This window comes from Aspergillus caelatus (genome assembly GCF_009193585.1).
Source record: "Aspergillus caelatus strain CBS 763.97 unplaced genomic scaffold BDV27scaffold_66, whole genome shotgun sequence".
Classification (NCBI taxonomy): domain Eukaryota; kingdom Fungi; phylum Ascomycota; class Eurotiomycetes; order Eurotiales; family Aspergillaceae; genus Aspergillus; species Aspergillus caelatus.
The window spans coordinates 1-13,619 of record NW_022475329.1 but is presented as its reverse complement, the minus strand read 5'-3'; the positions used below and the strand labels follow the sequence as shown (position 1 = coordinate 13,619).

At 49.6% G+C, this 13,619-nt stretch overlaps 5 protein-coding genes across 5 annotated transcripts; 3 read left to right on the top strand and 2 right to left on the bottom strand.

Annotated features, from left to right (window-relative positions):
- Positions 1-280: 280 nt before the first annotated feature.
- On the top strand, positions 281-1,831 carry BDV27DRAFT_171501 (uncharacterized protein; the record flags this gene model as incomplete). The annotated part of the gene is made up of 3 exons (XM_032075613.1): positions 281-819; positions 887-1,127; positions 1,243-1,831. The coding sequence occupies 3 exons, from the start codon at positions 281-283 to the stop codon at positions 1,360-1,362; spliced, it is 900 nt and encodes a 299-aa protein (XP_031928638.1). The 3' UTR covers positions 1,363-1,831.
- A 79-nt stretch (positions 1,832-1,910) lies between these two features.
- Positions 1,911-4,151, bottom strand: BDV27DRAFT_144315 (WD40 repeat domain-containing protein; the record flags this gene model as incomplete). Its single annotated transcript, XM_032070243.1, has 4 exons — positions 1,911-3,542; positions 3,661-3,809; positions 3,969-3,985; positions 4,102-4,151. The coding sequence occupies 4 exons, from the start codon at positions 4,149-4,151 to the stop codon at positions 1,911-1,913; spliced, it is 1,848 nt and encodes a 615-aa protein (XP_031928637.1).
- Positions 4,152-6,587: 2,436 nt separating this feature from the next.
- On the top strand, positions 6,588-8,180 carry BDV27DRAFT_126576 (rhomboid family protein). Its single transcript, XM_032066579.1, has 2 exons — positions 6,588-7,122; positions 7,192-8,180. The coding sequence occupies exons 1-2, from the start codon at positions 6,731-6,733 to the stop codon at positions 7,907-7,909; spliced, it is 1,110 nt and encodes a 369-aa protein (XP_031928636.1). The 5' UTR covers positions 6,588-6,730; the 3' UTR covers positions 7,910-8,180.
- On the bottom strand, positions 8,181-9,323 carry BDV27DRAFT_126575 (mitochondrial 54S ribosomal protein mL61). The gene is made up of 2 exons (XM_032066578.1): positions 9,136-9,323; positions 8,181-8,899 (listed from the first exon to the last, which is right to left on the bottom strand). The coding sequence occupies exons 1-2, from the start codon at positions 9,172-9,174 to the stop codon at positions 8,324-8,326; spliced, it is 615 nt and encodes a 204-aa protein (XP_031928635.1). The 5' UTR covers positions 9,175-9,323; the 3' UTR covers positions 8,181-8,323.
- Positions 9,324-9,591: 268 nt separating this feature from the next.
- Positions 9,592-13,426, top strand: BDV27DRAFT_126574 (leucine--tRNA ligase CDC60; the record flags this gene model as incomplete). The annotated part of the gene is made up of 4 exons (XM_032066577.1): positions 9,592-9,822; positions 9,894-12,397; positions 12,465-12,663; positions 12,721-13,426. Coding segments are annotated over exons 1-4 (3,386 nt in total), but the record flags the coding sequence as incomplete, so codon positions are not given.
- Between the last annotated feature and the right edge of the window lie 193 nt (positions 13,427-13,619).

Below are 13,619 nucleotides of genomic sequence, written 5' to 3'. Positions count from 1 at the left end.
TAATTTGAACGAACTGATTTTCTGCGATCCGATAATACATGACTGGCCTCATTCAGTCGCAACTACCCTTGTCCTTGAAGATTCGATAATTTACTATTTTTCTGACGCTCTTCTATACGTCCAAACACCCCCGAAGATACTACTACCCTACGTCCTGCACCCACACATACTTGCAGCAAATCAACATTCCTATCCGTTCACTTATCTACACACTATGCAATAGAACGGCCAAATAGCACGAGAAAAAGGTACCATATATACAGGGAAACAATAATCGGTCATGGAGAGTTCACCGTACTCGGCTCGCTTGGATCAGCTTTCACCTCCGCATTCCCTTCCGGAACACACCTGGGAGACGGATATGTCGCGCCCTACTTCTCCCTCGGATGTCCATGAAGACGTAACGCCTCTGCCACAGCGGCTTGCGAAATTAGCACACATGGTCTCGCAGAACGCCGACGTGTCAAGTGAGGATACGACCACGGCCCACCACTGCCTCAACACTCTGGAAGCCCTGTTGGACCCACGACCAAAACTCACTCAGGAAGTCGTCAAATGCCGACCTACACGTTCCTGCCCTGAAACTTCATACCCCGTGGCTTCCGCAGCCTCCTGCTCTGCCCCGGTGGAATACCGTGCTTCATCCGCCTTCGAGCCTTCGCGCTCGCAACTCATGGCTCTTTTGAACGAAGTGACAGCATTAAATGCCGACTTGAACCAACGCCGCAAAGAATCATCCCAAATATATGACCTCCTTAAGCGTGAAAGCCAGGGGTTGTCGCGAAGGATATCGGAGCTCGAAAACGTGGTCCACGAGCTGTAAGTTAATATCAACCAAATCCGCTACCTTTATTCCTGGGCTAATGCATAACTCTGTTCGATGCAGGGAAACAGACATAATGGAAGGCTCAGCGGAACGTGAAGCACTTCACGGTACGGTTCGCGGACTCGAAGCCTGGGTTAACGGGTGGCAGAACGAACCTAAACCGGGGGCATCGCGACAAAATAAAGCAAAGCGGTGGATACGGCGTAAGCCCGAGGAGCGCTATGAGACCGATACCGAAGCACTTGTAGAGGGCATAACGGCGTGGATGCGTGGCTGGAAAGATGTCGAAGAAGGCTTCCGCGTTCGTGAACGAGGTCGGCAGGAGAGAAGGGAAGAAAGGCAAAGGCGTACTAGATTAGCCACAGACCTTGCGGATAACACATAATAAAACCATCATATGATCTGAGAACGCCGAGTTGCCGGATCTGAGATTAAATTCGGCTGGAAGCGACTCCGGCGTAAGAAAACTGAGACCGAGAATTTGCCGAAGAACCGATGCGAAGCCCAAGACAAAGGAAGATTCTGACATTCCGTAATCATGCCGACCAAGAAGCAAGGGTACAGTTGAGAATTAAGAGAATAGAATGCGCCAATGTGCCCACCGCAACCCACTATAACCGCAATTCACTGCTTTTCTGTTGGAAAACACCGAGTCTGCGCCGATATGTATCATATAACCACATGGTTATCGAATGAAGTAGAATGTTGAAGGAAGAAAGAACACCACAAGAACCTCCTGAAGTTGCGCTACTTGCTAGCTGTTGATCGACTTTGATCCAATTCCTTGCGCTCCACCTAGCCACACATAAATGGGAGGAATGACCTGGGCGAAGGTTGATTAGGCGGTCTGGTGGCAAACGATCCAGAAGGCCAAGAGCGAAAGCTAAGGTATACTTGTCGGTTGTATTCGTCGACGAGGATATCATAAATTATGTAGTGAAAGGTTGTAAGATCGCATATAAGAATATTATCAAGGTGTGGTTAGATATTCCTGCGTTCTGAGCCCAACATCACGTATTCGCCGTTCGCAAAGTCTCAACTTTGCATGTTTATGATAGCCAACTACCCAATCTTAGTAAGTCTGTTAATCTCCACTTAGGTACGATAGACAACATACCTGCTTGCCAAAGCCAAAAGCGAGTCGTTTACCATCACTGTCCCATGCAAGAGAACGGTCTGGTATTGGCTCGGCGTTCCCATTGTGTCCATTGGCCAAGTGGTTTTGTCCTTCTTCGATCTTTGTTCCGTCGGTCCCCGGCACGGACCATGTAGCCATTGCTGTGCCACCCCTCTGTGAATTCCAGATGAACAATTTCTCCTTGCTTGCAGCAGCCAGAGCATACCCGTCCGGAGAGAAACTGCTGGCGAGGGCAGGTGAAGATGGACCGAGGAACAGACGATGGATGCAATCAAATCGTTTTGCGTCCAGATCAATATGCCATACTTTAACTGTATCATCAGTAGATGAGGAGGCTAGAACCAACGGATGGTTCGCTTGTGGTTGCTCTAGTGTGTTTGGCTTAAGCTCTATTGCCGTGATGTCCCCTTCATGTGCACCATCGAGGTGCATGTCGTGTGTCGGAATCCAGAACGCAGCTGCAGCAGACGATGCAGCCACTGCTACCGAGGAGGAATTGACATTTGCGGAACGAATAAATGTCCAAGGTCTATCGGTTTCACTGGTAAATGTCTTGGAGATGTGGATACTCGAATCGACACCGCATTGGTAGACCGTTCCGTTACCTGAAGCGTATGCTTCATTGCGTCCAAGCCAACTGAGGTCATAGATTGATCCATCGATTACCTGTGGAGAGGGGAACTCGTCCGGTCGCAATGAATCATCCCAGAGAGCCAGCTCGGAGACTTTACTATCTGATGCCACGACAATTAGATGGGTGCCGCTCTCGGTCCAATGCAATCCAGTGATCATTCTAGGTACTTCGGGCAGGAGGTCAACAGCATTTCCAGCGACATCATACATAGTGATAGACCCTCTCATGTCGTTGTATGTGGCTACGGCCAACTTCTGACCCGTAGGGTCCCAGGCGACCGCAGAGACGCAGATATTATCACCCTTACCCTCCACAAGTTTCTCTTGCACTGGACTCGCAGATGACGGCATCTTCCATAGACTGCAAAACGTCTCGCCGACTGCAACGACAACGGTGGAGTCGTTTGGACGCCACAATGCGCGGGTCACGTGACAGCCATCAGCCACATTCAAGAGGGCGGTATTGGGACTAAGGTCGGCAGCCTTGGCGGGTGTGATCTGGACGCCAACACTGTGGCCGTTGGTCAAGGTGAAGGTCGGCGCCGCGGTTGGTTCCTGGTCTTGCGAGTCCGGTCGCATGCCCATGCTCACGTCCCCGTCCCCATCCACAGCAGTGTCGGCCAAGGATGGTGATGCAGCTCCAGCGGATTTCGTCTCATTTGCAACACCATTTGAATCAATTTCCATGGGAATTTCGTCCCCGTTGGTCTCTGCGCGGTCACTCTTACGGGTTTTCTTAGCATTGGGGACAACTTGAGGTGCCGCAGGTTCGCCTGTCAAGTGACCGTTGATCACGCTGTCGCGCGCGACTTTACTCGTGGGCGAGACAGGTGCCTGGTCTGTGCCATTTTCACCCGGGCCACCCTGACTTTTCCGCGGTTCCGCTTCCAGCACCGCTGGTCCAAAGAAATAATCTGAAGGTGAAAAGGGCCTTGGATTCCCATCCTGTAGAACTCATTAGTCATTGATAAACAGATATTCTTCGAAGACACTAATTGAAGAGAAAGAAAAAGAGTCGACCGGAAAACAAAAACATTAGATCCGGTAGAGTAAGGTAACGTGCCTTATCGAGTGACTGTTCGAGCTCGTGGTATTGGAGACCCTTTTGAACCAAAGACACCAACGCATGAGTTTTTATATAAGGAGCGAAAGGTAAGCTCTGTGGGTCATGATTCCATGCGCGCTGCAGTGTTACTGCAGCTTCACCGTGACCTGCGATGTAGGTTAGATGAGAATCTTGGAGTTTGAGGATACCTCAAGTCCTGTCAAGCGAGGATACAGGGAAACGCGTAAGAAGAGGGGGGAAATAATATAAAAAATAAAAGTACAAAAAGAGAATTAAGATTGAATAAAAAGGGGGTTGAAACCAACCTGATTCTTGAAGATACCTAGGGACTAAAAGTCAGTGACATGTACGAAGAAAATAGACATCAGGGGGGGTTATCATGAGCTATCAGAGGTTTTGAACTCGGATGTCGGCAGAGAACCTTGAATTAGAACGTACCTCCAGATTAGGTAGTTGACATGATGCGACGTAAGATCAGGATGTGACATTGTTACATGTATGACAGCTAGTAAGGTGGAGGATCCGCTAGCATGCCAGGAATAATAACAGAAACCTCCGCTGAACAGATTGCAGAAGGATAACGGTGGGTGATCGAGAATTTGAGAGATGCGAGAAACCCGAGATATAGGCGAGATTAGACCGTGTAAACCGAAGGAACCTGTCTGCTGATAAAACAAATTTCTCTCTTTAAACCACCAGGACGAATGACGGGAAGTTCCAGTTCGGCGTCGGAAAGAGCGTGATTGCCAAAAGCTGGGCCGGACGCAGCCAAGGCGTGACAGGGAAAACCGTAGTTGAAGGGGATGGGATATAATGTAGAGAGTTAAGGTGGAATGCAAATGCCGGGGGGTAAGATCATCAATTAAAGGGTAGAGGGTTGATGAGGGTTCTAATGAGACCCTTGAGCAGCGTTAAACAAGGGGGTTGTGGAAAAGAGGTCGCAAGAGTCGGAAAGAGAAAGTGAAGAATGAATATCGAGACGGGTCGAAATCGACACCAACGTGTGGCTTGAGATAGCAGACCCGCTAGCGAACTGCAATGGTTGGAGCTGTACCAGTACGGTTACGGGAGAGGGGTGGACAAACTGGAGGGCTGGACTCCCAGAATGGGGACGACGAAAAGGAAGTGGGAGAAAAAAAATAAAATAAAAGGTAATTAAAAATAATAATAATAATAATAAAGGAACAGGGCAAGCGTGTCAAGGAATGATGATCACCACCACTTCTGCAGGGTAATAATAAGGTACAGGTAGATTGGCTTGATGGTTGTCGTGACTGCAAGCAGGGGAGAAAAGAAATGAAAGAGGAAGAAGTGAGGTAGTAGTCTTCAAATCTCGAACCAACAAGCTAAGTTGAGTTTAGAGAGTGGGAAAAAAAAAAAGAAAAGAAAAAGAAAAGAAAAGCTCAGTGGAATTTCTCCAGGCGGCTCTGGGACGTTGTTTCAGAGGACGCCGGCACCCTTTGCCAGTCACTCTTGCAGTCAAACCCGATTTTGACTTTGCGACCTGGACTTTTGGCTTGACTCGTTGTGGCGTCCGGCCCACGACTTAGCGTGCAGTTGGGAAATCCACCGGTCCCCTTGGGTGGTTCTGACGGGCAAATGATCGGCCAGTGCGCTTGTCTGCTTCGGGACCTAGCGTTTTGCGGGTCGATTACAGTGTGATTTACACAGGGCCACGCAGTAGTACTAGTAGTGTACCTACTTTGTGGACAACCTATTTCTATTTCCTTAGGAAAGTTTTTTTTTTTTTTTTTCACCTCTTTATTTTCATATTATCCTCCGCTTTAATTGCACCACCAAAAAAGTAAAAAAAGTAAAATAAAATAAAATAAACGGGGAACGTTCTTCCAAGCGCTTAGTATTGGACTGACCTGAAATTACATGGACAACTAACAATACTAATTATATTACCCACAATAGCCATATTGAATGGTGAATGTACACCTAAATATAAGTAATTACTACTAGGAAAATTAGCACAACTGTCAGATCCTAGGAGTTACTTTAATAAAACGGATTTGATTCGATGACTAATGAAGATCGGGTTCTTCTAAAATTCCTGGTTGTCCTTTAATTCACTTTGACCTCTAGGGCGGCATACGACGGATACGTTCAACAGACGGAGACCCATTCCTTTCTTTCCCATTCTGCGCTTCCAATGTCAATTTATCACTTTTCAGCCACATGGTAATCGGCTGTGCCACCCTTTAGGTACCACATTGCATCTTTTCTGACTTGCCTGATTAATTATGCCTTGAGGGCCTATCGGACTGAAAGAGGAAGGAGGGAGCTCGTTCCGTAGATCTGGATTTCCAGAAAGGATAGAAATAGCTCTCATTCGAGGAGTCAAATTTCAAATCTTCTGCGGTAACCATTTGTAGTGACAAGCGGAGGTCGTAACCGTTGAAATTCAAAGAGACCTTTGGTTAAGCCATCAATCACGAAACTTCACTGTGGCCATCCACGGAGCAACTTGAAGTGGGTTGCGCCTTGATGATGACATCTATTTCTTCCCCTGCCCGGTACCGATTTCATGAAATACACGGTTTCAGAGCCACAAGTCTTAGCCTTGCCAAGAATCCTTGTCAGCAGACCGAGATGGTCAGAGATGAGCTGATAGCCGCTCTGAAGCAAAGCGGTTGGAGTATGTCAGAAGGGAGTTTTACTGTTTAAAACTTTAAAGCAACATGATTTGGAATGTTTCCTTGTTTAGCGCCTTGATAGATTAGCACCTCGACATGTACATACACACACAGACCCCTGTACCTCGGTCGTTGGAAAAGTACACCTTAGGCGCCAAGGCTCGAGTCTCGGGTGGTGCCTCAGGTGGTCACCTTTGTTATTTCCCCGGGCGGGTGTTCAAAATAGGGTGTCCAATCAAATGGAGACGATCGATCAGAGCCTATTAACGAACCAAACCAAAGGCGGAAGTGCTGCTTGGCCCGAAATCCACTCCAAACAGCCAGTGATCAACACCAACTTTTGACACTTAATTCCCCTAGTCGGGTTTTGTCGACAGCCTGCGGCCTGCGTGCACACCAGCAGCCGCAAGAGCTCGTTTCTCACAATGGCGCTCCGAGTCAATATCCCTCCTGCGACCCGTACCTGTCTCATCAGCCTGCTCACCCTCTCCCTCCTGTACAATATCGCCCGATGGCGACAAATTGATGCCACGGGGGGGCATCCCTTGACCACGCCAGTTGTGCCCTATCTGACACTCGTCCCAACCGAGTTCTTTTATTACCCCTGGACATTTCTTACCGCGACTTTCGTGGAGCAGAATATCTTTACGGTTCTCTTGAACGGCGCCACCCTGTTCTATGGGGGCAAGTACCTAGAGCGCGCTTGGGGTTCCCGAGAGTTTGCGAAATTCATTCTGACCATCGCGGTGATTCCGAATGTGACGATTGTTCCCATTTATCTCTTAGGAACTACCATCAGGGGTGGTTCGACCAGCGGGTATGCCTTGCTTTCCGATACCGAATGCACAACCTCTTGCGCCTTCCCTACTGACTCCCCGTCTCCAAGCGTAACCCAAATATGTGGTGGCATATCGATCCAAGCCTCCTTCCTTGTGGCTTTCAAACAACTTGTTCCCGAGCATACTGTGACTATATTCAAAGGCCTAGTGAAGATGCGGGTGAAGCATTTCCCGGCGCTTTTCCTATTGCTAACCACGATCAGTGGCATAGTAATTGGAACACACGTGGCGGCGATACTCTCCTGGCTCGGCCTATTGACTAGTTGGACCTACCTTCGGTTCTTTAAACGGCAGCCGGATTTAACAGGTACATCTACCGACGGTTTAGGCTTTAAGGGAGACGCAAGTGAGACGTTTGCATTCGCATGTCTCTTCCCAGACGCAATCCAGCCTCCAATTTCGTTTGTCTCGGAACAAATTTACTCTTTGCTCGTCGCATTGAAGATTTGCACCCCGTTCTCGGATGAAGATATTGCATCGGGCAACCAACAAGTTCTTGCGAGAGGGGAGGCCGGTCTTCCCACTCTTCTTAACAACCAGAGAGGAGGAATGAGGGGTGCAGCTAAGCGTGAAGAGGCGGAGCGGAGACGAGCATTGGCTCTCAAGGCATTGGATCAGAGACTTCAAGCTGCTGCTGCCGGAAGAGCGCATTCCCCGTCTCCACTGAATCAGCAAGGTTCAAGCCAAACCCAGACTGCAACACCGACTGTATCAGCCGGCCAGAGCATGCTGGGCGAGACGAGCTATACGCCAGATCATGCTTAAATTGAGATGTACCGCTCGCTTTGTGGTTATTAAGGAGTTTAGGAATGTTTGAGAATGGCTCGCGTACGGGTATTGTATGTTGACCTACTACTTATGAGTGTGACATTTGAATATGGAGAAAATGTAGGGTTTGGGGTAGGAAAGTTATGTTTCTGGTGTGACTTATTTTTTGTACTTGGCTGTACACAATGAGCCCGATATATATAAAGGCTCGTTGTTTTGTCTTTGCTTTGATGATATCCTGACGATGTATCTATCCCTCAAGATCACAGGGGAAAGTTAAGCCATTATTTAACACAAGAGACACCTAGAACTACATATTCTAAAAGAAAATAAAAAAAAAGAAAAATGGCTATGCTACAGTTGATCATGCCCAGCGTCTTCCCGCAAACCCCAAACAGTCTTCTACCAGACCTAAAGTTGCTTCAGCTTCTCGATTTCTCCCCGAGCCTCTTGTAACATCCGCTCTTGGTCCTTCTTGGCCTGGCGTATAGTGGCCAGCCGCACCCGGTCCTTCTCCGATTGTTGACGCATTTGCTCCAATTTCTGTAGCTCTGCCTCCTCCTCGGGGGTAGCAGGCACGTCCTGGGCCCCGGTCATCATCTTAACTTTATTCCAAATCTCCTTATGATCGAGGTTCTTCAGATCCAGAATGGCCGTCTTCTCTGTAGGCTCCGGCGCCGGGGCATGTTTGTCTTCGATCTTCGCCGCGGTCAAGGAAGCGGCATTGCTCGCCCGCTCTGCGAAGTATATCGTCAAGGCTGCCGGTCCCTCTTGTTCTTGTGTTTGCTTCACTGTCATTCGGAGACCTGGGTTGTGGTACTTGAGCCGGGGAAGACAGTTGCGCCAGAAATGTCGTGCGCCTTGGTGGCCGCCATAGATCTTCTGAGCGTATGTGAGGTGGAGACGGGTGATTGCGGGAAATTCTTGGGTCGCAGAGGTAACAGAGGGAAGAGTGGCGGCACCGGTTCCTACGCGTACGTTGAGGATCTGTTGAATAAACTAGTTAGTTCATGCGCTTTTGATATCAACGGGACTCCCCTGTTGTTGTCGTCCCAAAATAGACTTGAGCGTTCGATGCCGCCGCGATCTTGCCAAAAAGTTGGGGCAATGGCAGAGGTGTGGGGATTTGTTTATTGGGAGCATTACCTTCTGCAATTGGTTAAAAACCTCGAGTCAGTCTTTGACATTCATTTAGATGCAAGCAATGGTGTTGGCCAACTTACGGTTTTCAGCTTCCGCATCCGCTTGAAGACGTTCACCATGATGACGGGGAAGGCGCAACACGCTTTAACTTTGAAGCAACAATGGAAAAGTGGACTTTTTGAAGATTGCAAAAGTTAGCCGACCCGGGGTATCGATCAGCTGCAACAGTCCCGAGCGGAATTGGATGGAGTGCTGCTCGGAGCTCATCTCGATTTTTGGCCTGTCGGCGGAAAGATTGAGACGGTCCGATACGTGGTCATGTGACTAGACATCTGGCTTTGTTCTCGCACAAATTGCTGACGCGCTCGCCATTCAATGTGTTTCTTATCGAACAATAATCTATTTTAATCTCTAATTAGTAATCCGCCTTATGAGCCATCTACAAAGATGAACACATTTTCCAATCTTGACTCATGGTAGAATGATAAGAAAAGACATGTAGTACTGTTTGTCCGATGAATGAGGCAGGCGGTGAGAAGTGTACTGCCGGGGTCCGATTCCCACATAATCTTTTGACTCAGAACATCGATAAAGTCTTACCCCGCGGCAGAGTCATATAAACCATTTTGATCCACTCCCGTTCAGGGCTCTTCAGTTGAGTTTGCAGTACAGCAAACCATTCATTAAGAGCCATGGCAGCCGCTGCTGCATCCGCAGCTGCGCTCGACCCGAGCAACGGCGCGAAAAACACACTCAAGCTCGAAAATGTTCTATATCCTACCCCTCCTCCCCCAGCTTTCTTTGTCCAGACGGTGCTAATTGGTGGATCCCGAAATAGACCGAGAAGAGAGATACCCTTATCGCCATCGAGAAGAAATACCAGGCGCAATGGAAGGAGAACAAGGTTTTCGAGGTCGATGCCCCCTCCTTCGCGGAGGTTCCTGAGGGCACCATGTCCGCCGCGGAGCTCCGTGAGAAGTATCCCAAGTTCTTCGGAACCATGGCTTACCCTTACATGAACGGTACCTTGCACGCAGGCCACAGTTTCACTGCCAGTAAGGTCGAGTTCATGGCCGGTGTTGCCCGCATGGAGGGTAAGAGGGCTCTTTTCCCTCTGGGATTTCACTGCACCGGTATGCCTATCAAGGCCTGCGCGGATAAGCTTTCCGATGAAGTCAAGAAATTTGGACAGAACTTCGAGGGCTATAAGGAAGAGGATGAGGAGGAGGAGAAGGCCCCTGCCGCCCCCACCCAGGAGGTCAAGAACGAACAACAAGAGAAGTTTTCCGGAAAGAAGAGCAAGGCCGCCTCCAAGACTGTGAAGATGAAGTACCAGTTCCAGATCATGTTGGCGATCGGTATCCCCTTGGAGGAAATCCACAAGTTCGCTGACGCTGGTTACTGGCTGCACCACTTCCCTCCCCTGGCCATCCGTGATCTGGACAGCCTTGGCGCAAGAATTGACTGGCGCCGTCAGATGGTCACCACTGATGCGAACCCCTACTACGATGCCTTTGTGCGCTGGCAGATGAACCGTCTCCATGAACTAGGTAAGATCCAGTACGGTAGCCGGTACACTATCTATTCTCCCAAGGACGGACAGCCTTGCATGGACCACGACCGGACCAAGGGTGAAGGTGTCGGACCCCAGGAATATACCGCTATGAAGCTGAAGGTGAAGGAATGGGCCCCACAGATTGCCGAGATCGTCAAGGGCAAGATCGAAGAGGATGCCAGTGTTTACTTTGTCCCTGCTACTCTGCGCCCAGAGACGATGTACGGTCAGACCTGCTGCTTCCTCGGCCCTAAGATCAACTATGGTATCTTCAAGGTGAAGGAGAAGGAATACTATGTTTGCACAAAGCGGGCTGCATGGAACATGGCTTTCCAGGGCACTTTCTTCAGCAGTGACAACTTCCCCAAATCTCAGGATCAGTTGCCGCTTGTCGCGGAGGCTCCAGGATCCGCCTACGTTGGCACTCTTGTTAACGCTCCACTCTCGTTCCACACCGAGGGTGTGCGAATTCTGCCCATGGAGGGCGTTTCTGCCAGCAAGGGTACTGGTGTCGTCACCTCCGTGCCATCTGACAGCCCTGACGATTATGCTACTTTGGCTGACCTCGCCAAGAAGCCCGATTACTATGGTATCAAGAAGGAGTGGGCCGAGCTGGAGATCTTCCCCCTTATTGAAACTCCAACTTACGGTAACCTTACTGCCCCTACCCTTGTTAAGCAGCTGAAGATCAACTCTCCTAAGGATGTCACCCAGCTGGCAAAGGCGAAGGAGTTGGCATACGGTGAAGCCTTCTACAAGGGTACTATGGTTGTTGGTGAATTCAAGGGTGAGCCTGTCAGCGCTGCTAAGGACAAGATCCGTAAGTCTCTTTACGAGAGCGGTGATGCTTTTCCCTTTGCCGATCCCATGGGAGAGGTCGTCAGCAGAAGTGGAGATGACTGTGTGGTTGCGTACCTCGGTCAATGGTTCCTGAACTACGGAGAGAACGACTCCAAGTGGCAAAAGGACACACTGGACCACGTCGTGAACACCCTCAACACATACACCAACGAGACCAAGCACGGCTTCGAGAAGAACCTTGACTGGCTCAACCGCTGGGCTTGCGCGAGAACCTATGGTTTGGGCTCTAAGCTGCCATGGGATCCTCAGTTCCTCGTTGAGAGTTTGAGTGACAGCACTGTCTACATGGCCTACTACACCATTGCCCACTTGCTGCACGGTGACCGCTACGGTCAGACTCACGGCCCCTTGAACGTGAAGGCTGAGCAGATGATCGACGAGGTCTGGGACTACGTATTCACAAGACGCGAGCTCAGCGACGAGCTGATCTCAAAGAGCGGAATTAGCAAGGAGGCTTTGCAGCAGATGCGCAGAGAATTCGAGTACTGGTACCCATTGGATGTCAGAGTTTCCGGAAAGGACCTCATCCAGAACCACTTGACCTTCTTCCTTTACATCCACGTTGCGCTCTTCCCACCAGAATACTGGCCTCGCGGTGTTCGTGCAAACGGACACTTGCTTCTTAACGGTGAGAAGATGAGCAAGAGTACTGGTAACTTCCTTACACTGAAGGACAGTGTTGACAAATTCGGTGCTGACGCTACCCGTATTGCGTTCGCTGATGCTGGTGATGGTATCGAGGACGCTAACTTCGACGAGACTGTCGCTAACAGTAACATTCTGAGACTGCACACCCTCAAGGAATGGGTTGAGGAGATTTCCAAGGATGAGACTCTGCGCACTGGTCCCGCTGATGCATTCTGGGATAAGATCTTCAACAACGAGATGAACGGTTTGGTTCGTGAGACCCAGAAGCACTACCAAGAGTAAGCTACAAGACATCATTTCCCTCCCCTTACGCCCCATGATAAACAAGTATTAACATCACTATAGCACCGACTTTAAGCTCGCCCTGAAGTCTGGTCTATACGACATGGTGAGCGCCCGTGATGCCTACCGTGAGTCCGCAACATCAGCCGGTGTTGGAATGCACCGTGATGTGGTCCTGCGCTACATCGAGCTGCAAGCCCTCATGCTGGCTGTCATTGCTCCCCACTGGGCTGAATACGTTTGGCTCGAAATCCTGAAGAAGGTTAGTGATTTTCGATACCATTGAAAGAGCATAACACTAACGTCACCTACGATACAGCCCGAATCTATTCACCACGCTCGTTTCCCTGAAGTTCCCGAGCAATCACCGGAGCTGACAGCCATCAGCACCTATGTCCGGGCCACGTCCTCTAGCATCACCTCTGCTGAGGCTCAGCTCGCCAAGAAGGCTTCCAAGGGCAAGAGCACCGGCTACGATCCCCGTCAGCCCAAGAAGCTCACAATCTACGCCGCCAGAAAGTACCCCTCGTGGCAGGAGAAGTACATCGATCTGGTTCGCGAGGCCTTCGATGGTCTCAACCTGTCCATCAACGACAAGGAGCTGAACGCTAAGGTCGGCAAGATGGGTGAGATGAAGAAGGCTATGCCTTTCGTCCAGACCCTGAAGAGACGTCTTATCCAGGGCCGTGAGGAGCCCGAGACCGTCTTCAGCCGGAAGCTGCCGTTCGATGAGTTCGCCGTCCTCAATGAGATGCTCGTCAACTTGCAGAAGACAACAGGCTGCAAGGAGATTGAGATCATCGCTGTTGATGAGGGTGGCAAGACCGGCGAGGTCGTTGGCTCCGGTGAAAAGAAGGAGGGTCTCTCCGCCGAGAACGCTGTCCCTGGTCAACCCACCTTCCAGTTCACCAACCTACCGAAGAGTAGCTGAAAGAGTTGATCATACATATTAGATCCGCACGTGAAAGACCTATAAAGTAAAAAGAATATGAAGAATGCAATGGTTGTTATGACATCGTTTATAATCTCTGACCTACCCATGTAGTTCGCACTCTATCCAAATAGTCACCACAAGTAATACCTCTCCATCTATCAAACAGCTACAAACCATCAAACAGATCTCAACACCCCAATCAACCTACCCCCAGTAAAAGAACCTCAGCATCAGCCATAATGCCCCAGAAACCAAAGAGTAAGCCAATTAAAAAAGAAAAAAAA

What these genes read in the sequence shown, in the direction of transcription:
- BDV27DRAFT_126576 (XM_032066579.1), top strand. Translation starts at nt 6,731, where the DNA reads ATGGCGCTCCGAGTCAATATCCCTCCTGCGACCCGTACCTGTCTCATC. An exon ending in AGGGGTGGTTCGACCAGCGG is followed by an intron (nt 7,123 to 7,191) that starts GTATGCCTTGCT and finishes CCCGTCTCCAAG; the next exon opens with CGTAACCCAAATATGTGGTG.
- BDV27DRAFT_126575 (XM_032066578.1), bottom strand. Translation starts at nt 9,174, where the DNA reads ATGGTGAACGTCTTCAAGCGGATGCGGAAGCTGAAAACC. An exon ending in GGATGCGGAAGCTGAAAACC is followed by an intron (nt 8,900 to 9,135) that starts GTAAGTTGGCCA and finishes TTTATTCAACAG; the next exon opens with ATCCTCAACGTACGCGTAGG.